Source organism: Pinus tabuliformis, chromosome 7 (genome assembly GCF_031772625.1).
Source record: "Pinus tabuliformis cultivar Carrire ecotype Pingquan chromosome 7, CPIR1, whole genome shotgun sequence".
Lineage (NCBI taxonomy): Eukaryota > Viridiplantae > Streptophyta > Pinopsida > Pinales > Pinaceae > Pinus > Pinus tabuliformis.
Genome location: NC_142293.1, coordinates 185,788,475 through 185,816,301, shown reverse-complemented (window position 1 = coordinate 185,816,301; position 27,827 = coordinate 185,788,475). Strand labels below are relative to the sequence as shown.

The 27,827-nt window shown below is 40.7% G+C and overlaps 1 protein-coding gene across 1 annotated transcript in view; it reads left to right on the top strand.

Annotated features, from left to right (window-relative positions):
• The window catches only part of LOC149246470 (histone-lysine N-methyltransferase ATXR2-like), a 226,532-nt gene that overhangs the window by 156,432 nt on the left and 42,273 nt on the right, over positions 1-27,827 (top strand). Inside the window, exons 11-12 of the mRNA XM_089441655.1 lie at positions 12,785-12,854; positions 13,086-13,155. Coding sequence (XP_089297781.1) covers positions 12,785-12,854; positions 13,086-13,155 — 140 coding nt within the window. The remainder of the gene's footprint in view (positions 1-12,784; positions 12,855-13,085; positions 13,156-27,827) is intronic.

The following is a 27,827-nucleotide window of genomic DNA, read 5'->3' as shown; positions in this document are numbered from 1 at the left end:
GTTGGAACTAGGGTGATGGCCATGATGATGGGGTAGAGCTTCATGTAATTGCTTTTGCCCACTTGCTAAATGTTTTTGTCCCGACCATTGTTTGCATCCTTTGGTACTTTCCCTGTTGAATGTGGCCATATATGCTTTTGACTTTCCCTGTCAGTATCATAAATGGGAGCACAATCAAATTGGGGCCCAACAACTTCCCACTTCTTCTTTTCAATGCGGAAATAATCTCCAATGTCACTTTCCAAGGAGCTTACAGGATCACCTTCCTCAAGGTTTTCAAAAGGAGATTCATTAGAAGCGATATCCTCGAGAAAGGTAAAATTAGTCTTGGCCTTACTTTCCATAACATCATTCTCCTCAACAGATGTGCTCTCAAAATCATTTTGTCTGTCTTATAGCCCCAACGAGGACTCATCTTCTTGCTCATCACTGAACTCCTCAAGGTCATCTTCATCTTAGTTGACAAGTGGGACCTCTCTTCTTCTCTCTTCTCTTAAAGAACAATGGCTAAGGTATTTGTTACATGATTTTGGTAGTATGCTTCCAAGAGGAGAGCATTAGTAGGGTTCTCCTTATATTCACAGTTCATCTTATAAATCTTGACTTCTTCATCATATGAGCAAGAGAAAACTTCATTAGAATTATATTCCCTCACTTCCTCCCTACATGACGTAGTATATTCATCCATTCTTTCTTGCGTGATTTGGAGGCTCTTGGGATCCACCTCTTCGTCATCCCCAAAGGAGGTATTCCTTTTCATATTAATGAGGTTATCCAAAATATTCACGACACAAGTTATGTGAGCAAGGTCAAGGAGACGACTAGGATCCTCTTCGTAAGCACACCTTACTCTGTCGAGTTGTATTTCTTGCGACCTATAAAATGCGAGTATGAATTCCATATCCATGCTCTCCAACATATTTTGAAAAGTTCTTGCATATTCCACAACTTTCTTTTGCAACTCTTGAATCTCTTGGTTATTGAGTTTTTCAAATATAGGACCAAGAGAAATCTCCATCTTCTATGATTTTGCATATTAAGATTATAATGGAGTTGCCAGGGTGAATTAAAGTGCCTTGATAGATGCTTGCTTCACCCTACAAGCATTAACTTTAAAGCTCAATTGAGAACTAGGGCTTCGTTTTTCCAGTGGAGTCGCCAATAATGATATGTCGATATGTCGTACGGGGAACAAAGCACACATCTCGTGTCGTCGACAATGACGCCAAAATGTTACCACTCAAACTAGCAGGGGACCTAGGGGGAATTCCTAAAGGGAAAATGCTAGGCCAAGGGCAACAAATGGAGTCTTAGCCCACTGTCACCTCAGCTAAGACTCCTTGCTCTTTACAGACTTTCACTGATGGGAGGAGACCCGATAGTTTGGGAAGTCACTTATAAAGTATAGATCAATGAAGAGGTGTGAAGTGACCCTATAAACCCTTTGGATAGAATGAAGAGTGGAACTTGCTTGCCTTTTAAGCAAGGAACTTGATCTTCTAGGGAGAGGGGATGAGGATTGGAGGATTGAGGTAGAAGGATAGGATTTATGAAGGAGATTCTCAATCCCTAAATCCTTTGAGGACTTGGATTCTCGAGTAGTACTTGATAAATAGGCTTTGGTGAAGAATGGAACCACATGAGGCCAAGTGGACCCAACCCTGGTTAGGGAATGGATTTTGGCAACCAATGAGGTTCTTAACTTGGCCAAGGTGAGGGGAAAGGATCAAACAAAAATTTTCTCCCAAAGATGTCAAATTGATCCTACTAGGTTCTAGCCTTGGGAACACCTAGGCAAAACTTGATCCTAGAGCTAGGGCTTGGGGTATCTAGAGATTCCACTGCCAGAATTGCTTCAAATTTGGAGGAGAGCAAGGGGACCCACTAGCGCGGCTGTATCTAGGAGATCGAAGTTTTAATGTGGCTAGCTTCTGGGAAATTGATGCCCTAGGTGACCTAATGGCGCTAGACCTAGGAAAAACGGTAAAAGAGGGTTAAAATGATCACCCTTTTTGAGGGACCAGTGCCTGATTCACTTGGGGATATGGAGTCAAGGATAATAATGAAGAAGGATTTAGTTTTTTGTTCAAAGAGGCTCCAAAAGTCAACTTCGTCCAATGTTAGAGGAAAGAGAAGAAAAGTGACTTTCAAGCATTTATACTTCATAAAAATGGTGCAAGCTTATCAAGATAACATGATCTCTAGGACATTTCATTTATCTAACAATGGCCCATACAAAGAATAAGCTAAATAGACACATAATTCCACATTTCGTACATGCAGCTATTAGTCCTAATCACAGTGAAATTCAAATGTATGCAGCAACAAGAAAATAACTTTAAATTTGTACTTACAATGTTAGAGAGTATATCCAACCACCATCACATTTGTAAATAAGAAGCTCCAAGATAGAAATAGCCCAAATCCATAAATCAAAATCCATCCATCATCCAAATCATCCTCCAAGGAAAATGTCTGAAGTTCTCTAAAGATAGAGAGATCCCAAGTCCAATTATGATACAAATGAATCCAACTAACTCCTATTCATACACTAATTAGGAGTTCGATTTAGCTAATGAGCCTACATTAGCCCCTAAAAATAAAATAATGAGCAAATGACCTAACTTTGGTGACAAGCCCACCAAACTAGCTCACAACTGAAAAGATAAGCCTCTCAAGAGGACAAATAATAATCTATGCATGTCGTAGGGTCCTCTAAGAGCCCTAATGAGGTCCATGGGTGCCACAGTGAAGAATGAGACCCTCAAAAGCAGTGGACAAGGGGTTGGCCCCTTTTAATGACCTGTGGTGCTCCAAATGACTGTGGGGGCACACAAGTGTCCTCATGGGTTTCCAAACAAATCAAAGATTCATGTAGGTTTCTCCCAAAGGCTAGGATGATAATGTAGGAGATGCCACATCATCGTAGTAGTCCTAAATAATCTGCCAAGTGTATGGTGTAGATCTGGGGCCAGATGGGCATGATGGATCAGGTGCATCCTTCTCGTCCAATAAGTGAACTGCGAGCAATCTCTGATTGGTTGTGGGTATCCATGGAGTGTACTCTGTTGCTGTGGAGGCCCATGGCTCTCAATGCTCACCCTATATGTGCCAATATAGCCCTTTGGAGGATTAGGACCCCGTATAGGGAGACCAAACCCCAAATGGAAACCATTTGCAGTCCAGGATAAGATCCAATGCATCCCCTAGGCTTCGAGTACAACAAGTAATTAGATAAATCGAGCAAATGAGCTTACCTAATCATGGACCATAGTTGGGGACTTCATAATGGCTTGCCCTTCCATAATGGGCTTCAGGATGTGTCAATGTTTCCAAAACTTTTAATGGGGTTAATCAAGTACCCTATTAGGTGGTTTCTGCTTCTAAAGGGGATAATATAGTCAAGGTACATTCGTCAAAAGGTGGTGGCATGTGGCAGATAGGTGAATGAGGTAGGGAATGAGAGGGGGCAACCCTGGGTCACATGTTGGGGCATAGGGGTAGCTAATAAGAGGGAAGCCCACACTTGGGTTTATAAGGTGTAGGAGGGAGCAATTGTGGTACATGAGGTGCCCTAACCTTGATTTTTCCACCCTTCTTTATATGCCTTTTGCCTTTTTATGATTTTCTTTGATTAACTGCTCGAGGCTCAAGGGGTTAGAGCATGATGTATAAGATATAGCAGTGAATTTCCCCTTTAAGGTGGGGCAGCTCATTGCCCACCAGGGGCAACTATGGTTTCCTATATGATGAGAAAAGTTCATAGAACCTGTTGCAGCCAAGGTGATGGCCATGATGATGGGGTAGAGCTTCATGTAATGGCTTTTTTCCACGTGCTAAATGTTTTTGTCACGGCCATCTTTTGCATCTTGTGGTACTTTTTTTGTTGAATGTGGCCATCTATGTTTTTTACTTTCTTTTTAGCTGTGTCAACCTCCAGGCTTCATCCCAAGCCATGACCCAAGGTGTGGGCAAGGGGAAGGGGTGAACTGACCCTATGTGGACCCGATGGAGGAATGTGGCCCCAAGTGGGAGAAATGATGGATAGGGTAATAATTAGTAGAAAGAGGGCTATATAAATGCATAAGGGAGCGGGACCACGCAACCAAAGTTGCGGTTTCCCATGAAATACCATCCCTGAAACCAAATGGTCAATAAAAGAGATCCCATGCGACTAGAATCCAAGGTTAAGTCCTAAAAGGGTTCTAGGGGACAGAAGAACAGACCTAGCCCATCCTTTCTGCTGAATCCCCCCATTAATCCATGCCCAAAAGTGTCGACGATAAGCAAAATACAAAACTCAATTTCGAAATGACAAGGCATACCTTTAGCTTCGAGAGGCCCACCTTCAAACATACGATCCTGGCAGATGGGCGAGGGATCACATGGCTAGCTTAGGTGGCAGAGAAATGGCATAGTGACCTAGCTAATGGCTGCTAGGGGCTTCTGGCTGCCAACTGAGGACAATCTTGGAGAAATTTTTTCTCCTAAGGATGTTCCCCACAAAATGGTGGGTAACACAGCTGGAGTAGGAGGTCAAACTGACAATAAATTGAGGTGCAATGAACAAGCTAATTTTAGGGGTAGCGAGCAGGCAAGGAGGATGCCAAATTGGGCCAATTTTACATGGCCGATTTGATTGGGTGGAGCTGGGTCGAATTGACTAGGCCCTACCAAGCAAAATTTTTTGGTTGATTTGGTTAGGTCGCACAGGCTGAATTGTGCTTAATCACTAATCACTAAGGAACAAATATTACCTTAATCACTAACCTAATTTGCTAAGGTTCAAGAGCTATTAGGCAACTTCTTGCACACCCAGACACTTGGGCATGTGTAGAAGTACCTGCTCGAGCTACAAAGATCAACATGACTCCAGATCAGTGGTTCCTCCAGTCGGTTGGTCTCCCCAATCGCAGACCATGGGAGAATCGGGGGCAACTATGAAAATTTCTAACACAAAATTCTACTGCAGTAACTGATTTATTTCTCCTACTTAAATAAGTTATTTACAAACCCTTCAGTAAACATCAAAATAAATTCTATTGCAGTTATCACATAATAGCATAGAGAAAAGAATAGTGATATACAAGCACAAAAATCCATCACATCAACACAATTATATTTGGACAATTGTCTCCGGAAAAACCCAATGCGAGAAAACCAGTGCAGCACATGAGGTTTTATTTATTATTATTCAGCAACTATCTCTTTACAAGGAACGATCTTACAAAATATAGAGACACCTCTGAGAGAAACACCTGAGACAATTTTTCCCTTTGCTCTGGAGAAATTCTGACACCCCGAAGACCCTTCAGCCTTCACTACGTCACCTCTGTGTCACTTCTGCGTGAGGCCTGCGTGAGGATTGTGTCCCTTGCTGTGCTGTCTCTCTGATCTTCCCTTTGCATTGTCCCTCTGATGCTCTGCATCACCTCCTCAGTCTCTGACTGATGCTGATGCCCTCCTCTTCCTTCACCCTGCAACTCTCCCTCTGAAATCGAACTCCTTCTCCTCGAGAATCGATTTCCCTTAGGTTACTGAGTATTGCCCGGTGTGTCTCCAAATGACTCTTAAGTCTTCTCTTATACTTTTCCCAGTTGATGAATCAATGACCGAGATTAAGTCCCTAATCAATGGCTAAGATTAAAACAGACTTGATCCTCGTCTCTTAGAATCTTCTCACCCATATTTTTATTAATACCCATTAATATTTTTATTTTCCTAAGTTTAGACTTAGGAACCCCATTAAAAATCATTTGGAGAAAATCCACCCGGATTGTGAGTTTTATGTATTCTAGCCCCTCCACAAAATTTCAGAGCTAGAGCACATCCGATGTTACCCAAAATCAACACTCCCTTTTAGCGAGGAATGTGCTCTAGCAATACTCCCCAACAGAAGTATCACACTGATCCATGACATCGGTCCTCTGCGCTGCTGATGCTCAGCATGTTTCCCCTCATCTACTGCGCTGCTGCAACCTACACTGTTGCCCATGACACTGTCACTGTCACTGTTACATCTGTACCATAGCTCCCTCTGAATATGCTGCATCATGCTGCCCATAGCACTGCCACCGCTAACTACTGCACTGCAACTCTTTGAACTATCCGCTTTTGCTACTGAAACGGTTTCTCAATAATCCCCATCTTCTCCCTAAAATAATCAAACTTTGTTCTTCCTAGAGCTCTGGTGAGAATATCTACCACCTGTTCTCCTGTTGGGGTGTACTGTAATTGTACTGCCCCTCGTTGGACATAGTCTCTGATAAAGTGACACTTGATGTCAATGTGCTTCGACCGATCACGAAAAAATGGATTCTCAGAGAGCTTGATACAACTCTAATTATCACACAAAATATTGGTCGCTTCCATCCTTCCCCTGAATAGATTCACAAGCAACTTCCTAAGCCATATGGCTTCACACGATGTTGTGCTAGCTGCCATATATTCAGCTTTAGCTGAGCTCAGAGCTACAGATTTTTGTTTCCTATGACACCAGGAGGTCATTCCTGATCAATGTTGCAGGAAACGCCCACCCCCGCCCCCCCACAAGATCTAATGCTTGAAGCGCCTACCGTACGGATGCGCCCAGGAAGCGTCCCCAGAAGCGCAGTTCCGAAATTCCGAAACACGTTTCGCACTGATATGGACGCTTCCTGAAAATTCTAGAAGCGTCCCTCCGAAACGCGTTTCGGAATCTCTGAAGAGTATTTTGTACGGTGCTTCGGCCGTACGAAGCGCGACACTTCGGATAGCAAATCGTACGGTTCCGTACACGCTTCCGGAAAAGTGCGCCGCGCGGCCTAAAGAAATCATTTTATTTTATTTTTATTTTTTTTTAATTTTTTGGTGAGTTTGCTTGTTGGGGGTGGGTCCACCTTGGGTTAGGGTTGAGGAATGAAGGGAATAAAGCCCCCATTCATCCCTCATGGTAATGTTAAATTCTTAAAGTAAAAGTGACATTCTCCTTTATTTTTCATTTTCATCCTTTTACTTAAATTTTTAACATTACTATGAAATGACTCAGGATGTTTGAGAGTGGTTCCAGCCTCATTGGACTTCATATGGAGAAAATAGAATTTCATATCCTATTCAAAATTCAGTAGACTTAACAGTTTTCAGGAATTCAAGATCAATGGGATTGTGGCATTTCATTAGATTATATCAAGTATGAAGGTATGCGATTAGCATTTAATCAAGAGCACCAAGCGCTATATGTACCCTAGTGTTGGTGGTGTTAATTGTTGAACTCCTTTGTCACGCCCTTAGCAAAAAATTACCTTTCAATTGAGTCAAAATCATCGATCAAGCATGTTAAGCTTTTTCTACCATATTTTAAGTCTTGGATTAGGTAGTTTGATCAAAATTGGGCAATGTTGACTAATATCCCTAGACAATTGAGGTAGAGGCAAAGGCTAGACAAGAGGAGAAGAATCTAGATTCTAGATGGTTGATGCTCGAATAATTAATCATTAATGTACAATGGATGCTATATCTATCTTGCTTTATGCAAAAATATGCATGTTTTCATGTCTTCTACAACTAATTTGGTATTTGGGATGTTTGTTTTGAGTATAAATATTAAATACAAAAAAATATAAATATATATATATATATATATAGCAGACGCTTCGCTTCCTAGATTTTTGCAGTGTTCCACGGGGACTCGCTCCCCCCTAGGGGTCTAGTTTCCTCGCTCCCCCGCGCTCCGGGGACTTGGGGACGAGTAGGGGTCGTTTCCCCACGCTCCCAAAAATGAGGAAACTCAGGGGGACGTGCTAGGGGGTCGTTTCCCTTTCTTGAGGGGGTGTTTCCGAAAAGGGGGACGAGGGGGGTCGTGAGGGGACAAGGATGAGAGGGGACGAGGGGGGACGAGAACACGTTTTAATTTTTAAAACAAGACTAAAGTTTAATTAACCTTAAAACTAACGCTCTTAACACTTAAGCGTAGGGTTTCATTGTTTCAAACTTCAGTTTTATTATGTTATAAAGCCGCAAGCTGAGACCTCACACCCACGCATGCACAGTTGAAGCCTGAGACCTCACATGCACAGCTGAAGCCTGAGACCTCACACGCACCGCTGAGACCTCACACCCTCACACGCACAATTGACTCTTGATGTATCAGACTTGACTTTAATCTTTTATAATTCTATAAAATTTGGACTCTTGCTGTATGATGTATCAGACTTGACTTTTATAATTTTATGCCAATATTGAATATTCACTGTTCAGTATTCAATGTTCATAGTGGGAAGTGGAACATCAATATGGTTTAAACTTTAAACTTTAATCATAATGTATGATGTATGATTATAAATTAGAATTTTAAATTTATATGATATTAGATAATGATATTCATATCAATGATCATGCTTTACAACTTTTCAATTCAAACCCAATTGTCATAGTGGACTCAATTAATAAATTATATTTTATATTTAGAAGTTTTTGAGACCTTGACGCTCCCCCACGTTTCCTAAAAAATGGTGGGGAGCTTTTGCATAGGCCGCTCCCGCGCCCCCTCGCTCCCTCGCCCCCTCGTTTCGAAACCTTGGTGGAACATTGGATTTTTGGAAAATGACGCTTCCGCGTCCTCGCTCCCAAAAAACATCCCCGTTTCGTCCCGTGCTTCGTGCAACATTGTTCCTGATCCAATGTTGAAACAATACTCAGTGGCAGTTTTTCGATCTACTGAACTTCCAACCCAATCTGCATTAGTGAACCCAGTCAACCTGATGTCATTGCCTCGAGTGTACATTAGTCCATGCTCGACTGTTCCTTGTATATATCTGAGAACATGCTTGGCTGCCGCCCAGTGTGTCCTCTTTGGTTCCACCATAAACTGACTGAGGGTGTTGATAGCGTAACGAATTTCTGGCTTGGTTTTGACCAGATACATCAAGGACCCTATGAGTTGCTTGTACAAGGTGGGATCGACTTCTTTATCTTCAGATGCATCAGTATTTTTCCAGTTGGTAATCACTGGAGTAGCCATAGGTCTACAGTCTTGCATTCTGAACCTTTTCAGAATTTCTGTAGCATATCTCCCTTGTCCAAGGAAAATTCCATCCTCCTCCTGCCAAACTTCCAACCCTAGAAAATAATGCATCCGCCCCAAATTCTTCATGTCAAATTTTGTAGCTAGGTTTTCCTTCCATTCTTTGATGAACGTGGATGAACCTATTAGAAAAAGATCATGCACATATAAGACCAAAATTAGAGGCTTATTCTCTACAATCAGATAGTAGAGGTTGGGAATCGGGATCCGCGTCACTCTTGACGAATCCCATCTTCTGCAACTAACCATCAATTCGACCGTACCATGCTCTAGGTGCCTGTTTAAGCCCATACAAGGCTTTCTTCAACCTGCATACATGTAATTTCTTCTCATGTGTCTCAAAACCCTCTGGTTGTTCAATGTATACTTCTTCTTCTATCACCCCATTCAAGAACACTGTCTTGACATCTATCTGGTGAATCTCCCACCCGTTTGTGCTGCAAGGGATATCATGGATCTAATAGAAGTATACTTGGCTACTGGGGCGAAGGTTTCTTTGTAGTCTATCCCTTCCTTCTGAGTATACCCCTTAGCCACGAACCTGGCTTTATATTTTTCCACACTGCCATCTGCAGCATATTTGACCTTGTAGATCCATCTCAAACCTACAACTGACCTGTCCTGAGGCCTAGGTACCACTTCCCAGACATCACTGACCATTATGGAATTGTATTCCTCCATCGTAGAATCTACCCATACTTGATGTTGAATGGCCTTTTGAAAACTAGAGGGTTCTCCAACCTGAGCCACCAAGGCTTGGTACCTAACTCGCTGTCTACGCTCCCTTTTCTTGTTCCTAGGAGCTCCAACGAAATCCTCTGCATCCCGTAGTATCTGTCGAAGTTCCCGACTTGTTCTTCCACTGGTATTGGGTAGATCTATTTGCTCCCCCTCTTTTTGAGACTCCACCTGTTGTGATACCTCTGGAATTTTGTCTTTAGGAGAAATACTGGTGCTGATTTCTATTGGTTGAAATGGCTGGACCAATGGATCATTCTTTGACTGCTTTTCGGAAGGCATTTCTCGGGATTTCCTGAAAGCTCTGTCCTCCATAATCTTTACATCCCCTCGAACTACAATCTTCCTATTTCCTAGAAGATAGATGCTATATGCCTTAGAATTCTCGCTATATCCCACAAGATATCCTTTTTTTGCAGTTTGATCCAATTTCTTCCTCTTTTCTTCGGGTATATGGCAGTATGCCAAACTCCCAAATATTCTGAAATGACTCACCTTAGGCTTCTTACCGGTGAAGACACTCTCTGGAGTAATCTTACCTAATGCCCTATGAGGAGTCCTGTTTTGGACATACACTGTTGTGCTGCATGCTTCTGCCCATAGAAATTTGGGCATATCCTGATCATACAACATCGCCCTTGCTGCTTCAACAATAGTCCTGTTCTTCCTCTCTGCTACTCCATTCTGCTCCAGATTATAAGGAGCTGTCCATTCTCTTCTGATGCCTTCCCTTGCGCAGAAATTAGTGAAGTCCTTATCAATGTATTCTCCACCATTGTCTGAGCACAACACTTTTATCCTCTTTCCTGTCAGATTCTCAACCAGAGCCTTAAACTCTTTGAATCGATCAAAAACCTCATCCTTGGTTTTTAGAAAGTAGATCCAAGTCTTCCTAGAATGGTCATCAATGAAGGTGACGAAGTATTCGGCACCACTAAGAGCTTTTGTGGACATGGGTCCGCAGATATCCGAGTGTATCTATCCCAGAACACTCTTAGCCCTACTGTTTCTTCTTGAATAAGCTGCTTTGGCGTACTTGCCTAGTGCACACACTCTGCATACATCGTCTCGTTTTGTACACAACTCTGGAACTCCTATGATGGTTCTTCTGAGAATTCTTATAGCACCATGGTGCAAGTGTCCCATCCTCCCGTTCCATAGTTCATTCAAATCTTTTTCCCCACTGCTGCCTATCAGTGCCATTGGAGATTCTAGCTGTAACTTATACAACCTATTACCTCTGTCTCCAATTTGGGCCTTTTTTTCCAACTCGGATGTTTGACCTACACTTTCTTCCCAATGAAGAAAACATCATAGCCCTTGTTTTGTAACTGAGATACAGAGAGTAAGTTCATCCCCAATCTTGGTACATGCAACATATTGGTCGCTTGAAGCTGATCCCCTGCTTTTGTTTGAAAGGCTATAGTACCTCTCCCTACAGGGGTACATTTTGACTTATTACCCATGGTGATTTGGAAGTTCATCTGTTCTTCCTGATAGCTCGAAAAACATTCTAGTATTCCTGTCATGTGTGTAGAGGCTCCACTGTCAATATACCAAACCTCACATGAAGCAGAACTTGCTAAGTAAGCGATTTCTTCTTCTAATCTGGAAGCTAACATAGAATAGTCGCGATCCATATTCTTCATGCTTTCCTCTTTCCTGGGAGAACTGTGTGAGTCCTTTTGAGTCACTGCCCCAGCATCATGCTCCCGACTAATTGCAGATTCTCTAATCATATTGCCTGATCTCTGCTCTGATACCATGTGAAAATTTCTAACACGAAATTCTATTGCAGTAACTGATTTATTTCTCCTACTTAAATAAGTTATTTACAAACCCTTGAGTAAACATCAAAATAATTTCTACTGCAGTTATCACATAATAGCATAGAGAAAATAACAGGGATATACAAGCACAAGAATCAATCACATCAACACAGTTATTTTTGGACAATTGTCCCCAGAAAAACCCAATGCGGGAAAACCGGTGCAGCAGATGAGGGTTTATTTATTATTCTTCAGCAACAATCTCTTTACAAGGAATGATTTTACAGAACATAGAGACACCTATGAGAGAAACACTTGAGACAATTTTTCCCTTTGCTATGGATAAATTCTGACACCCCGGAGACCCTTCAGCCTTCACTACATCACTTCTGCGTGAGCACTGCATCCCTTGCTGCGCTGTCTCTCTGATCTTCCGTTTGCACTATCCCTCTGATGCTCTATGTCACCTCCTTCTCAGTCTCTTATTGATGCTTATGCCCTCCTCTTCCTTCACCCTGCAACTCTCCATTTGAAATCGAACTCCTCCTCCTTGAGAATCGATTTCCCTCGGGTTACTGAGTATTGCCCTGTGTGTCTCCAAATGACTCTCAAGTCTTCTCTTATACTTTTCCTGTTGAGGAATCAATGGACAAGATTATGTCCCTAATCAATGGCTAAGATTAAAACAGACTTGATCGTCGTCTCTTAGAAGCTTCTCACACATATTTTTATTAATACCCATTAATATTTTTATTTTCTTAAGTTTACTTAGGAACCCTATTAAAAATTTAATTATTTTAATAACTCATAATCCGGGTGGAATTTCTCGAAATGATTTCTGGGTCTTGGAGATCTTATGTATTCTAGCCCCTCCACAAAATTTCGGTGCTAGAGCGCATCTGATGCTACCCAAAATCAACAGCAACTGCTTTTTTTTTTATCTTTTTGATGTGAATAGAAGGTTTCAAGTTACAAAAATAATAATCATAATGGGATTCTTGACAGTTGTCTTTAGGTCAATCTGAGTATATCATTGTGAAGTGTTTTTTTGAAACATAAAAATAAACAAATATCAATAATAATCAAATTTACCTTGAGAATCATTTGTTTGTGATTGTCAAATTTGAGTAAATATATAGTGTTTCTGGATCCCAATTTTTGCGAGCCTTTCTAAAACCAGAGTTTTATCCTAAGTAGTTTGATATTCTTCATGCAGAGATTTAATTGTTGCATCTCCTGTGGAGGACTATTTTATCTATATTGATGATCTGCCTCACTCTGAAAAGGTTAGCCTCACATTTGTCAAATGCTTGTTATTTCATGGTCATAAACAGTGCAGAGATGGACACTAACTCTTAATGCTATTAGCTGGCAGGAAATATCTTATTGTTCAAATACATTGTGCAACCATGTCTGTTTTTGGAAGGTTGAAATATCCCATATTCAGACGCAAATTAAGGATAGTGAGATAGGAAAGATGACTGAAACTTGTTATGACAAATAAAATTGTTTTTCAGGATGAAGCTGAAAAAATCACAAGACCTTTCCTTGAAGCACTAGGCGATGACTATGCTGCCTGCTGTCAAGGTTACACAATAGCCTTTCTCTGTTCCAATATTTGTGGAAAGGAAAGTTTTAAAGTTATACATGTTTGTAATGAGCAGTCACCTATTCTGAATGAGATTGCTGGATGGTGTGCATATGTGAATTCCTGGTTTGACAATAGTTTTTTCAAAAATATATTGATTTTCATTCCTACTTGAGATCTATTTTGAGGATTTTTTGCTACCCTTACAGGAATAGCTATCATTATTAATAGAATTGGATGTATTGATAATACATTGTTGAATATCATGATTATGACCATCTGTTCTGAAGATCAAGTCTTCTAAACTGTAATCTATAAAGGAATGACATAGATGACATCTTCAACTAATCTCATTAATATCACTATAGGTTCTTGTTGATCAAAGATGACATATCATGCTTATATTATAGGGTAAATTTCAAAGTTCAATTTCCAAGAATCAGATCTGTTACCTCCCAAACCTGCACCTTAAGTGGTAAAGCCCTAAAACACAACTGCAGTCTTATGGAAACTAAGAGGGGTTGCCCTTTGTGACCACAACAACACCCTCTCTCACTTTAAGTTGGCTTTCCTCTTGCTTATAGGGTGTATCCCTCCAAGGTGCAACTTAAACCAAAGTTGCACATATTGTGATATTATCACAATTATCATGATAATATCGTTGAAATCTAACTTGCTGATAATATCGCCAAAATTTATTGCATTAGGTTGCCTTTTTTCAGTTCCAAATTATCACGATAATTTAAATTATCGCTCTAATTTTGTATTTGTTGCGAGATGACCTGAATTTATCTCCCTGCTGCTAAAAAAGATGGGATAGAGTGCTGGTTTGTGGTTTTTGACCTCATATTGCAAATTTTGCTAAGGGTAATTGAGCTCTGAGTCTAGTGTGACCATTTTCCATCAAGCAAACAAGGGGAAATCTATGGTTTTCATTGCCATCAACTAAGTATTTGTGGTGTGGGGATCTATTCCAAACTATTATATCCATATTCCCAAGTTTGTTAAAAGAATTATTCCTTCATTTTCTTTGTTTTTCAAGATTTAGTATAGTGTTTGCAATGTCCATTAGTTATGCCTGTTCTTTCCCTTTTTTAATGAGATTTAATACTTATATAGCTATGTTATTTTAATTGTAACATTCTTCAAGTTTTCTTGTGGATTTGGATTTTGAATTTTCCCATTTGTTTGTGTCATAGGTCCAAATTTTAAGAAATTAATCTGAGCTCTAAAAAATGGAAAAGCCATTAGACAAAATGTGGGAGCATGGTGAACCATGTGGGGGTGATAATAGAAGAAAGCTGAGTTGCAAGCTATGTGGAATGATAATATTTGGCAATTCAGTCGCTTGAAATACCACCTTGCCAAAATCTCAGTGCATGAAGTTAATATTTCCCCATGGCTACCCCAAAAGTTGTCCTTATTGCAATCAATTCAGTTCTTTTTTTTTCTAAGTGAGATTAATCTATTAATATGATACAAAAAAGGTGATTACAGAGAGGCCTGGCCTCCAAAGTACTGAGCAACAACCATCACAAAATAATTCGGTCTAGCTGTCACTGCCCCAACAGAGAGGAAACCAGTCGGTCTAGCTGTGACTGCCCCAACAGAGGGGAAACCAGTCCAAGAATTCAAAAAGACCCACCTATGGGTTAACAGTTTTGGCCAAAAAACAAAATAACATCTCAGACATTGCATATACTTAATCAAAAAACATAAAATTAACCAGAAACTCCCAGTCAGCATGAGAAGCATCGACCTGGCAAAGAAAGCAACACCTGGCTGCTAAGTGTCAGGGCTAGAGGTTGTCCGGGGTCGGTTCTTTCTTCAATCCTGCACGCATATTTGTACCAATCATCCTCGTCAGCTGAGGTGTCCTTGCCCTAAGCTGGGTGGATGGTATCAGTGTTCCTTGTGCCTGCATGCAGGTCAGACGTGTCGCCTCGTCGGCTGCCCGAAGCTTGAGTGTCACCAAGATTGCTTCCACCAGCTTGTTGATTGCCAGCCGATGCTTTGCCATGCAGGGCGGCTCTATCAACGTTGGGTTGCTGTTCACCCAGGATGCAAATGCCTCTGCTGCTTGGCGCTGCTCTGTTCTGCTCTTCGCTGTGTGCACGCAGATGTTCCGATGGGTCCAATTCTTCAGTGAAAGTAATGGTAACAGTAGCAGTGATGACAGGTCGATTCAGAGTACTATGAAAATGGAATTGAGTGGTATGGGGTGCTAGATACGGGGGAAGGGGGAAGTTTGTTGTATGAACTGCAGCGTCCCTCTGTTCAGAGCCTTGAAATCGAGTTCTTCCCCTTCCGCTTCGGGTGTCTGGATATCGGCCATGGAAAGGTTCGAAAGGATTGGGATTATCCGTCGAGGAAGCAGGGGAAACAGAGTTAGGGCTGGGAGTAGCAGGAGGGCGGATGATGTTGCCGCGCGTGCCTCCCCTCCTGCTTCACATATGATGACGAACCATGGCAGGATTGAAGGCGAGGTTAGTAGCAGAGGAGGTGGTGAAATAATTGCATAGAGGATGGACCGAGGAGGTTTGAGCCAGAGCTAAGTTGAAGAGCCTGGTTTGAGAATAATGAAATCCGTTACCCAGGTCAATATAGCTTAGCAGCCAGCATCGGTGGCCAGTTACAGTGTGAGAGCATGGCTCAAAGGCTTGTAGAGGAAAAACACAGTAGAGCAAGGGGGGAGAGATAACATAATGCTCTGCAAACTCCATAGTGATGAAAGATGTGGTGCAGTCTCGACCTTGGGATGCATTTAATGGCACCTGCAAGGTGCCTTGAATGAGCCTCAGGTGAGCTTGGGGAAGGACGCAGGCGGCCATGTGGCTAGCCCATCCGTCGCCCATCTTGTCGAATTAATTACTTGGGTAATCACCCGCATCCGGGTAATTAATTTAGTGCTTGACACTGATAGAAAGAGACATTAGAGGGAGTAATTCAGGAATTGCACAGGAACCACAATCTTTTCAAGGGTGAGGGAAAGCAAATCATTGGCCACACCTTCTTAGTGCATATGATTATCAATTTATCGTTATAGTATATAGATGCCTCATGATGATCATCTCATGAAATACAATGTTTTTTTTGATGTGATTATGTATTTTATTGTCAAGACTTATGACTTAGGACATATATCATAATACAATATCAATGACTGATGTACCACTTGACATATTATACATTTGATATTGCAATTTTATTTTCATATTTATGTGACAATGTGTTTGTTTGATGTTGATGTTGCTTTTAAAGAACACAAATTTGAAAAAAATAATATTTTTTGTATTTTTTAAAGGTTCTCGATAATTTCTGATAAATTTAAAATTTCGATATTTTCCTCGATATAGCTAGTAATTTAAATTTTAGACCCTCGGTGATAAATTGTTGATAACAATAAATGTAACATTGTGTTAGACCTTTTAAGAAAATGAGATGAAGGAACATGACTAGTGCAAATTTGATGGTAATGGAGTCAAGGACCAAAGAAGGTTTGAAATGCTTATGGGGAAGACGTAGTCAACCTATATGTTGATGTGCCAGGACTACTAATCCACTGGATTGTCTAGTTATATAAGAGTGAGTGAGATCCCTAACAACAAATGAACCATCACAACCAAATGTGTTTAAAGCCGAGAGGTAAATTGCAACCCTAATATTGAAGGAACAACCATAGCATGAGATTATATGAGAAAAAACACAGAGTAAGAGAGCTTTCAAAATAATGGACAACCAAGCAACATGTCACATCTTCAATAACGATCTCAATAGGATTAAATGAGCCATTGACATAAGCTTCAAGATTACATTAAGCGGAAAGGAGGGCTTTTGGGCTTTACAGTTTGCCCTGATTGGCTGAGAGATTTCCTTTACTCTATATGCTAGCCTCTCCCCTACTCCATTATTCCAAGTAACTAAAAAAAGGAAGGTTGTCCTTCTTGATATCCTCTCGTTATTGATCTTCTCTTGGCTCTATGATCTGGATTGGAGCATTATATTATTTGTCATCTACCCTGATGCTTTTAGAGTGTAAAAAATGGAGGAATAAGCTTGCAGGGTCATTTTTACCAATGGTCTCGGTTTGGAAAATTGTGGGTGAAAAGCTTCCAGAGCCAATTGAGGCCTTAAATGACAACTTTCTGTGGTCCCAAACTTACCATGGACCTAGATCTCATTTTATGCACATTGATACCTTTTCAACTGCATAAGAATCACCTCAATTAGAGCTTTTATGAGAAAGCTATGTCTCCCACAAGTTGGCCTATTGTGTTTGATCACCATGGTTTGAGAGGATGCCACTAAGATGGGCTGGTCCATTAACCAAAGCCACCGTACCGGTAGAAAAACTGGGTTGAACTGCTCTCCTCGCTTGTTTTTTTGTCAAACTAGGCATAAATCGGCCGATTTTCCCATAAACTGGTCAGTTCACTGCTAGGCCAGTTGCGAACTCTCGGAACACTGTTTCTTTTGATTTTGAGGTGGTTTTGAGGGAAACTAAGGGTTGGTTCCCTCCAAAAACAACCCTTCCAAGCCAATAAAGGGAGGTCTCCCCTCTCATTTGCCTCAGATCATTCCTACACTTACAATGTTCCAAACTTCATCATGGCTTCTAAGCCCCTTTCCTTCTCTCTTTCTTCATTCAGTCTTGAGATTCTGCAAACCTACGGGGATATTGTGTAAATGTCACTAGCATGATGAATAAATGTAACAAACCTAGGATGTTGAGACTCGATCAACAAGCGAGTACACCTTAAAGTGTTTTTTTTACTTGGTTAATTATTCCTTCTTTTCAACAGCGAATCATTTTTTAGGTTTTTTCACTCACTGAATTACCCCAAAGCCGAGGTGACAGCTTCAAGATCATGTCTTAAGTCCATCTTAGTGTCTAGGGTCAATGTATATTACCATGCTAGGTCATCTCTCAAATTTCGCGGAATTTGACTAGGTTTAATTAAGATTTTTTAATAATTAAAAATCTCCTGCAAAATGAGATTTTTTAATTATTTTCTATGTAATGATGTAAATAAGTGGCCCTGGGAAATGTCTGGGACGTGTGACTGTTCGAAATTCATCCTCAAAGACCCAACATTATCTGAGGACTCACTTTGAGGGTCAAAAACGACTTATAGTCCTTTTACCGATCAAACTAGCAGGGGATCCCTAAAGGGCAAATGCTAGACCAAAGGAAATAAATGGAGACTTAGCCCACTATCACCTCAGCTAAGGCTCCCTTCTATTTTCGGACTTTCACTGGTGGGAGGAGACTCGGTTTATTATGGATTCACCGATGAAGGATATATCAATGAATGGATGTGGAGTGACCCAAATAATCCCCTTCCTAGAAGAGTTTGAAAGATGGAGCTTGCTTTCTTTCTAAGAAAGGTACATTGTCTTTGAGGAAAAGGAAAGGAGGATTCGAGGGTTAGGTTTATGGGATATGTCTTGTGAAGGAGTTTCCCAATCCCTAAAATCCTTGTTGAAATTGGTATCCTGGATGGTTCTTGAAGAATTGTCTTTCAAAGGAATGGGACCACACGGGACCAAGTGGACCCGGTCTAGGTCAGGAGGAAGGAGTTTAGCAACCAATGGTGTCCTTAGCCTAGACAAGGTAGGGGAAAGGATCAAAGAAATAATATTCTGATCCAATAAGGTACTAGCCTTTGGGGATGATAGGGCAAAGTTTGATCTCGAAGCCAAGGCTTGGATTTTCTCACAACTCCATTGTTAGAATGGCCTCAAATTTGGAGGAGGTCTTGAGGAAACACCAGTGCAGGAAGGGCTAGGAGATCAAACATTTTGGAGGGCTAGTTCATCAGGAAAATGATGCCCTAGGTAACCCAACTTGGCTAGACTAGGAAAAGGTGAAAGAATTTGGTTTTAGGTGACCACCTTTTTGTAGATTAGTGCCTTAGTCTAGGGACAATAGAGTCTGTGATGAATATGAGTGAGGACCTTTGGTTCTTGGTCAAGGAGGCCTCAAGACTACTTCGCTAGCCTTCTAGGTCAAAGAGAAGCAATCTTGCAGCTTTTATACTTCGATGTGCAAAAGGTGATGGCTTATCAAGATCAATTCATTGACAGAATTACCCTTAGGAGATTTCGTTCACATTACATGGTCCATACATTGAGAGATGCTATAATAGAGACAAAATTCCACAATTTAAGCAGTAAATGCATGCAACAATTAGCCCTAGAAATAGCAAAATTCCCAGTCCAATGTATAGGACAAAGTAAACAAGAATAACATTAAAAGCATGTACTTACATGTAATAGAATATATCCAACCATACACAATTTGACAAGAAAGAAGCTCCAAGATAAGATAGACCAAATCCACTCATCAAAATTCATCCATAAAGATCCAATTCATCCTTTAAGAAAAAGTGTGAAATTCTCAAGAGAGACAAGAGATCCAATCCAAAGTGATGATGAGCAAATGAACTCATCTCACTTGTATTTATACACTAATGAGGAGTTCGAATTAGCCTCCTTTGCCTACATAAGCCCCCAAAATAAAATAATGTTCTAATATTGATGCGAAAAATCTTTCCTTTCTGTTTCTGATTTGCCCAGATCGCACAGAGTCACAGGGCAAAGAGCATACACAGAAATGAAAGGTATAGATCCAGTAATAAAAAACAGAGAGCTAAATAAATCGAAATAAACAGAGAGATGAATAACTAAAACTGCAAAAAAAAGATTGTATACCTTCAGATCCTAAAAATGACGTAGTTAGGGCTATCGAAAACCTTTTCGCGTGAAACGAAAGGGGTTCCTCGCTGGAACAGATGCTCTTAACACAATAGAGCAGTCCTCTCGGCCCGAAAGCAGTCAGAAATAGGATCTAGGAAACGACAGTCGGATGTAGTTGTACCGGCTTCGGATTTGGATCACCAAAGGATGTGGCCCTCAAATAGCTTTGATACCATGTACGAATTTACAGGGTAAGTTCCTTAGATAGAACACCAAAGGACACTGCTCACAAATAGATCATGGATCAATACACCAGTATTCTTGACGTGGTTAAAACCCTCAAAGAGGGAAACAACCCATGGCCTAAGCCAACGCGGCCACTTCAGGCAATTTATTAATAAAAGAAAGAAAATTTACATAAGCTTCTCTCATGAACGGTCACACTACAAATGACCCTCCATGCTCTTTAAATAGAGATCATGGACCAATCGAGTGTTAAGCCACGGATCAAGTGTCGGTAATACCGAGGAGAGAATGAACTGTCAAATCACTTAATGTCTAGAACATATTGTGACCGTCGGATTGTAAGTTACAAAAGTACATAGTAAAGAAACACACTTTACTTAACTCTACACTAGACCAAGTTATACTGAACTATTTCCTATGTGTCGGAATATCCTAACACTGCTCAATGAATGCTTGACTATCCTAGATGAAATGCAAATCCTACAAACTAGGTGAAATGCAGGAATCTTGATTTATTTTAGTTAGATGCCTAACTCAGTGTATCCCTTGATCTTTATCTATATTGAGCCTAGTCTCTAAAGTAAGTGGCAGAGAGAAGTCAAGGTGAAGCAAGCAAGGGCTTGGTTAACGATCCCTCTCCTTGAAATCTAATGTACTCGATGCCTCCAGTGCCGCAGAGACTCTGGCTCTAACGACTAGAAGGTCACCATTTTAAATACTAGAGGGGTTAGACTTCTCAAGCAAAGATGAGAATGGTGTTCCTATCTTTCTATCAACCAAGCTTATGCTTGGAGGTAAATTATTAATGCAAGACTAATTCTAGGATGCCAATGCAAGATTATTGAGTGCCTTCTTAAGGTGAGATTGTTTAATGTTCCTTTAAGTACTTAGTTATGATTGATCTTAAGTTATGGCAATAAGTACTTAACAATGGTAAATAAGAGACAATCTCAACCACAAGGAAATGTGCCAATTTTACAAGTGCCAACAAGATACAAGAGATAACCAAGAAGTAATTTCCCAAGTGTAATCACAAGATAAATGCTCTTAAAGGAAAGATTACCAATATGCCAAAGATCCACAATAGATATTAACCATGAAACAATAATGGCAAGAAAAACACTTAAAATATGTTACTCAATTGCTCAAGATGATTAACAAGATACTGCCAATATTGCGATTAGATTCTTCGATGTTAACAAGAGATGCTAATGACAATTATTCAAGGGACATGCAATTAGATTCACAAGGTATCAAGTTAAGAAAGCTTAGATCTTTACATCAATGTGTAAGAGAACAAGAGATATCAATATCCATTGAGTTCATAGATTTATCACTCAAGCTACCATTCAACAAGATTATTGGATTATGTAAAGTGCTTTAAAGAGTGAGCTTATTAGTGCAAATTTGGAACTTATTTAAGATTACACAAGACCAGTGTTACTTGGGAGCGGGAGCGGGAGCGGGGAGCGGGAGCGGGAGCGACCATTTTCAGAAGCTCCCGATTTGGGAGCGAATCGGGGAGCGATTTTTTAAAAATATATATATTTTTTATATTTTTTAATTTTTGATACATATATGTCAACAAAAACATGTAGAATGATGAAATAGACATAAAAAACATAAAAAAACATAAATTGATCATTGAACCATATCACATCAATCATCTAGAAATTATAATCGTCATCAACCTTAGTAAAATAATAAATTAAAATAACATTCAATTCAATAACATTTATCATCATTGATCACCAAAGTAACAAGTTGTACTTGTAAGCCAAGTTTAACCATTACAAGAAGTAATATCGAAGATATTTCTAAGTCCTAACTTCTAACTGTTAACATGATATGAAATGTTAAAAATTTATAAAATGAAACATGAATAATGAGATGAAATGAAACAACTTTAGTCTTTCACAAAGCATCATATTCATAATTCACAATCATTACCAATGAGTTATAATTGCCAAGGCCCAACTTCAAACTTCAAATTTTCATTGTCACAGTCACCAGTGATATAATGTTTACAAAAAATATCATAATGTCATAATGATATGAAAGAGTCAAGAGTCAAGAGTCAAGGACTCAAAACTCAACACTGAACAGTTATGAAAACTAAAGTGACAAGTCACAAGTCTAATAGAAACTAAAAAAGACAAGTAAACTGTAAATCTACAAGTGGCCCTTGCCACGAGAGTCTCCAGGAGTATAAGTAGGTCTTGGCGGTCTTCTAGGAGTCTCCCGCCCAGACCGACGACCAGAACTAGAGCCTCCACGCGAGGGTGTCGATGGAGGTGGCGACAGCAATGGAACAAGACTCGGGCCCCGAGAACTGGATGGTGGAGGTGGAGGTGGCATGGCTGCTGCAGCTGCTTCAGCTTCATCCCGTACAAGCTCATCTTCTAGTTCTTCCATATGTACAATGCCATCTTCCAAATTGTTGTCCTCAGGGTGATTGTCCCAAATTTTATATGTGGGATCTTCATTAGCCCGATCACAGTAATGGCTCAACAACCTCAAATTGTAGTGCACATAAACCAAGCTTTCTGCTCGGTTTTCGTTGAGCCTGTTTCTTTTCACATTATGTATATAACTGTAGGTGCTCCAACACCTCTCTGCAGAAGAAGAATTTACAATCTGTGCAAGAACTTTCAATGCCAATTTTCGCAAAAGTCCGTCGCCGCCATATGTTTCCCACCATGTGAGAGAATCAAATTTATCTTTGTCGTCCATTGCATGGAAGTTACCATACAAACCACTGCCAGTGAAGTATCTGCCTATTTCAAGGCGCACAGCTGCACATTCCTCCCTGTCAGGCACCAACTTTTCTAATGCATCCAGATATCCTTTAGTTACCTCTCGATCTAAATGGGGTTTGGTCCTAACACCACCCCCTGCTGCAGGTTTGCCCAACCAAGAATCTGAGTAGTATTTTGGCGTAAGGATATACGCCAAGCAATGTAGTGGAAGGTTAAGCCTTTTCCACCGTTGACACACACAATCGTGAATCAGATTGTACAAGTCGGGATCTCTGTTATTAACAATGTCTTTTATTTCCCCCAACATGGTATCCATTTGCTCATACACCTCACCAATCACTGGTTTGTCTGTATCTGCAAACCGAATCATGTTATAAATTGGCTTGGTGAAATCCAATACCTGTCTCACAGTTGTCCAAAACTGCCCATCAAGAGCGGCCTCCTCCACCGTTTCAAAACCTGCAATGTTAGCTACATTTGTAGCCCTTTCCTTTAACACCTGCCAATTTGGACTTGATACCATGCTAGCTAAACCCTCTCTTACCTTCAAAAGGCGCCTGAAGGTGAGGTAATAGCTACCAAATCTAGTCCTCGCAATCTTCAGCAACTCCAATCTCGAGTGACTGCGGAAAAGGCCATGGGTATTGCTATGATTTGTAATAAATTTTATCATTTTTTTTCCTTTCTTGTACAAATCACCAATCCATTGGTATTGTTCATTTTTGTTTTTGACAATATCATGCAACAGAAGGTTCAATGTGTGAACCAAACATCCAGACCAAAATATGTTCGGGTATCTATCCTCAATAATTGCTCCCGCTGCCTTACAATTAGGAGCATTATCAGTGATGACTTGGATGACATTGTATGGGCCAATACGCTCAATTGTTTCAAGCAATGCTTCTGCAATGTTGATAGCGGTCTTGAACTTGTCTGAGTAATCATGTGCAGCTAGAAAAATGGGACCACTTCGGGACACAGCGAGAACACTTATCAATGGCTTGCCTTTTACATTTGTCCATCCATCAGATACAATGGACACCCCATTGTCAGTCCAAGAACTTGTCATTTTATTCAAAGAATGTGATATTTTTGCTTTTTCATGATCAAGGCCAACTGTTCTTGCCTTGTCATACCCAGGGCTCTTGTATCCTTTAGGGGCATCATTTATGGCAGAAACCATTTCGTGCCAATAAGGTGAGCGTAGAACATTGAATGGTATCCCATTTGCATAGAGGAACCTGTAAATTTTTGAATCCACATCATTCCTACACCCCTCATCAAGGAAATCTGATATGGTTCTACGGCGTAAAGATGATGACCCTGAGCCTCCATGTCCATATCCACTGCCTTGGGAGGATGCTGAAGGACTTCTTTGTGAGCTTTCAAAGAAACCCCTTGATCTTTTTGCTTTGTATTGGGCGTCCTCCTCTTCCTTTATGTATTTGGCTCTATCTTCTGTTGACACCTTGTCGCAAGTTCTGATTCCTATTTGTTTCTCTCCATCCCATGCCCTTTTCCCGCAAAGGTGTCTTCTCAAATGGGTGTATGAGCCTGTGAAATCAGAATTGCAATGGGGGCAATGAAATTTAGTGGTTCCACCCCCTCTCCCTGCTTCAGGCCTCTGAACATATTTCCACAATGGAGTTTGGTCTTGTTTAGTTTTTTGACCCTCATGTTCACCCTCCTCCACATCCTCCTCACTGGGGTTTTCACCTATTTGACTTCCTCCGGCTTCTTCATCCACCTCTTCAGTTTCAGGCCCCCTCCGTTTCCTACTCTCCACCACCATAATAACCAGAAAAGGGACCAGGAAGAGGAAAATGCCAATAAAAATCCCCAGGTCCATCGTGTTTGATGTTTGTAGGGTTTGAGTCTTGAATCTGCAAATTAATTTAGTTTATTGGGATTAATTCATTTAATTTATTAATTTAATTTAAATTAATGATCTTTAAACTCAAACAGGTAAATTAAACTAACCAAACTAACCACCTAACCAGCTAAACTAACTAAATGATTAAGTTACTTACCTCTGCAAGCTTGCTCCTCGCTCCTTGGCACTTGCTCCTCGCTCCTCAGCTCTGGCTCCTTGCTCCTCAGCTCTTGCTCCTTGCTCCTTTGCTCTCAAACTCAAGCTCAATCTCATTGAAATGATTTTGTTTTGGCCCATTGGGCTTATAAATCCAAAAAAATAAGTTAATTTTTTTGTTTTTTTCGGGTCCGCGGAATTTTTTTCCGCCGAATCGCTCCCGAATTTTTAAAATTCGCTCCCGGAGCGTTTTCTAATGCCCGGGAGCGATCAGGGAGCGATCGCTCCCGGGCATTAAAAAGCGCTCCGGGAGCGCGGGAGCGATCGCTCCCTGAAGCGCTCCCTCACAGACCAGGGAGCGCAAATTTTTTTACGGGAGCGCGCTCCCGAAAATCGCTCCCGTCCGGGAGCGATTTGGGGAGCGCGCTCCCGACCCGCTCCCCAGCCGCTCCCGCCCGGAGCGCGCTTCGGGAGCAGGTTCGAAGGGGGGGGGGGCGCTCCCCCGCATCACTGCACAAGACAACAATATTGTTAAAATTTGGGTACCAGAGGACAAGTGGTTCCCTAAGGCTTTGATCTTTGGCCTAGGGCAAAGTGTCCAAATTTATTTGTACTTTTTTCTTAAAGTGACTTTATAAGTGGTAAAGTCAATTTAATTTAAAAGTGACTTTATAAGTGGTAAAGTTACATTCTAATTTAAAAGTGACTTTATAAGCGGTAAAGTTACATTCTAATTTAAATGTGACTTTATTAAAGTCAATGAAGAATTAAAAAGTGAAAAAGTGACTATGGAAATAAAAGGCTAAGTGGGTCTTTATTTAAGTGGGTGAGTTAAAAAATAGAAAGTGAGAATTAAATGCACATTTATTCTCATCCCTCGATCTAAATGAATCTCAACCATTAGATCTTAGGGTAACCCAAAATGTCATTTAGAGAGTAAAAGGAGGAGGAGAAAAATATCATTCATTCTTTCATGAGCATTTGAGAAAAAGAGAAGAGAGAGCAAGGAGAAAATTTCTGAGCATTGAGGAAGTGAAGGAGAGCAGCAAGAAGACATTTCAACAAATCTAGACAACATCATTAATTGGCACGTATCCCAAGGCAAAATTGTACAAGAGAAAGACACAGATATCGAGGAAGAGGATTGCAACAAGGGCACAAATTTCAACGCAGATTTGGGCACAAATTTCGAGGCAGCCGTATTACTAAAATCTGTACGGTCCGTACAACAAGTTCTAGGACGTTTTTTGAGGCTAGCCATACGCCATTGAACGCAGTTTTATTGCTGGAAAATTTTTGTTTTGGCTCTTTGTTGATGGGCACAATTTTCAAGGCGGAGTGCAAGCATGGAAATCGATATAAGTTGTAATTTGTGGTTGCTGGAAATTTTACTGTGTATTTTAGTTTCTCTGTAAAAATGTTTTTCAGAAATAAAGAAGAGCTCTCAAACTGGTTTTCCCCAAGAGTTGTAAGGGGTTCTTCTAGGATCACATTGACCAAAAATCATCGTGTTATTTTTTGTGTGTGGCTGTCATAATTTTGCTGTGTTTTATTTCTGCAATTTCAGCAGTTGTGAAATCTCTAAATTTGTTTTTTCAGAAAAATATTGTCATTTCCAGATTTTAGAATTTTTATCATGCCTGGATTTAAAACTAAATGCATGGAGTGATAAGGAAAACTGATAACCAGAGTGGGGGTTGAAATCTCTTCAAATATGTTAGTGCCTTTGAAACAATAGAAGGAATATAACAATTAGCCCAACAATGCACTCACTTCAATGCTAGCTATCCTTTCCACAATATGCAATTATTATCGATAGAGCATAAAGAATGATTTTTTTATTTTACTTATGTTCTAATGATATTTAGTGAGCCACAAATAAACTTTATGATAGCAGCAAGTTAGATTAGCTTAGAGCACTAGAGATGAGTTGCATGTGCATGCAAAATGTAGATGAGATAACCCTAATGCCAAACTACCTTACCAATACCAAAATTCCAATGAGTTAGTTCCCTTTAGATGCTAATGCCACTGTATATATCAGACCTTAGTAAGCTTATGGCAGTCAGTAATAAACCATGAAATGAGCCAATTAAGAGTTAGCCAATTTATGCAATAATTGGATGATGAACTTAGGGAATTCGTTAATGATTTTAGAGCATCCAAATGAGATTTTTTACCACTGTTATGCAATGGTCAAATAAGTGGAGTAAAACAGTGAGGGTTTGAGAGTTAGAAGATGCATACCAATGGATGCTTTGGCTAGTTTGATGACTAGTCTCTTTGCCCAAAATTTATCTATCGGAGAGGGCTTCCTGCAACCACAAAATTATGACCAATATCGTTGCAAACAATCAGGAATTAGCCCAGCAATTTCAGTGACACCAAAAAAATGAAAGGAAGGCAAATGAGACAAGGAGGAGGCAATGGTGAGGGCAACAAGGCTTATTAGGCCTGAGACTAAGGCAATAGAGGCCACTAGGGCCTGTTGTCAAGGGTAATGAGGCCTTAAAGGCCTGTTGCAAGCCCTAGAGGGTTGCGGCCAAGGGAAGACAATCCCTTGGGGACTGTGGCAAGGTGAGGGAGGATGGATAAGGGAAGCTGAGGGAGGAATAAGGGTCATAGAGGGCAAAGGTGGCTGCGAAAAAGGAGGAGGGTAGCAGGGAAGGAAAAAGGTTGACGGAGGAGGGTAGGAGGCCACTAAGCCCTGCGACAGAGGCTAGGGAGGAGAAATGAGGGCCACAGAGGAGGCCAAGGCCTTAGGTAGGCCTGCGGCTAGGGCTTGGAAGCCCTAGAAGGCTGGCGACAGGGGTAAAATGGGCCACAACAAGGTTTGGAGGGCCTGTCTAAGCCAACCGCTCACCATGAGGAAGGAAAGAGGCCATGACCAAGGGGAAAGAGGCCAATACTAAGCCTATAAGGCTTATTTTTTTTTTTT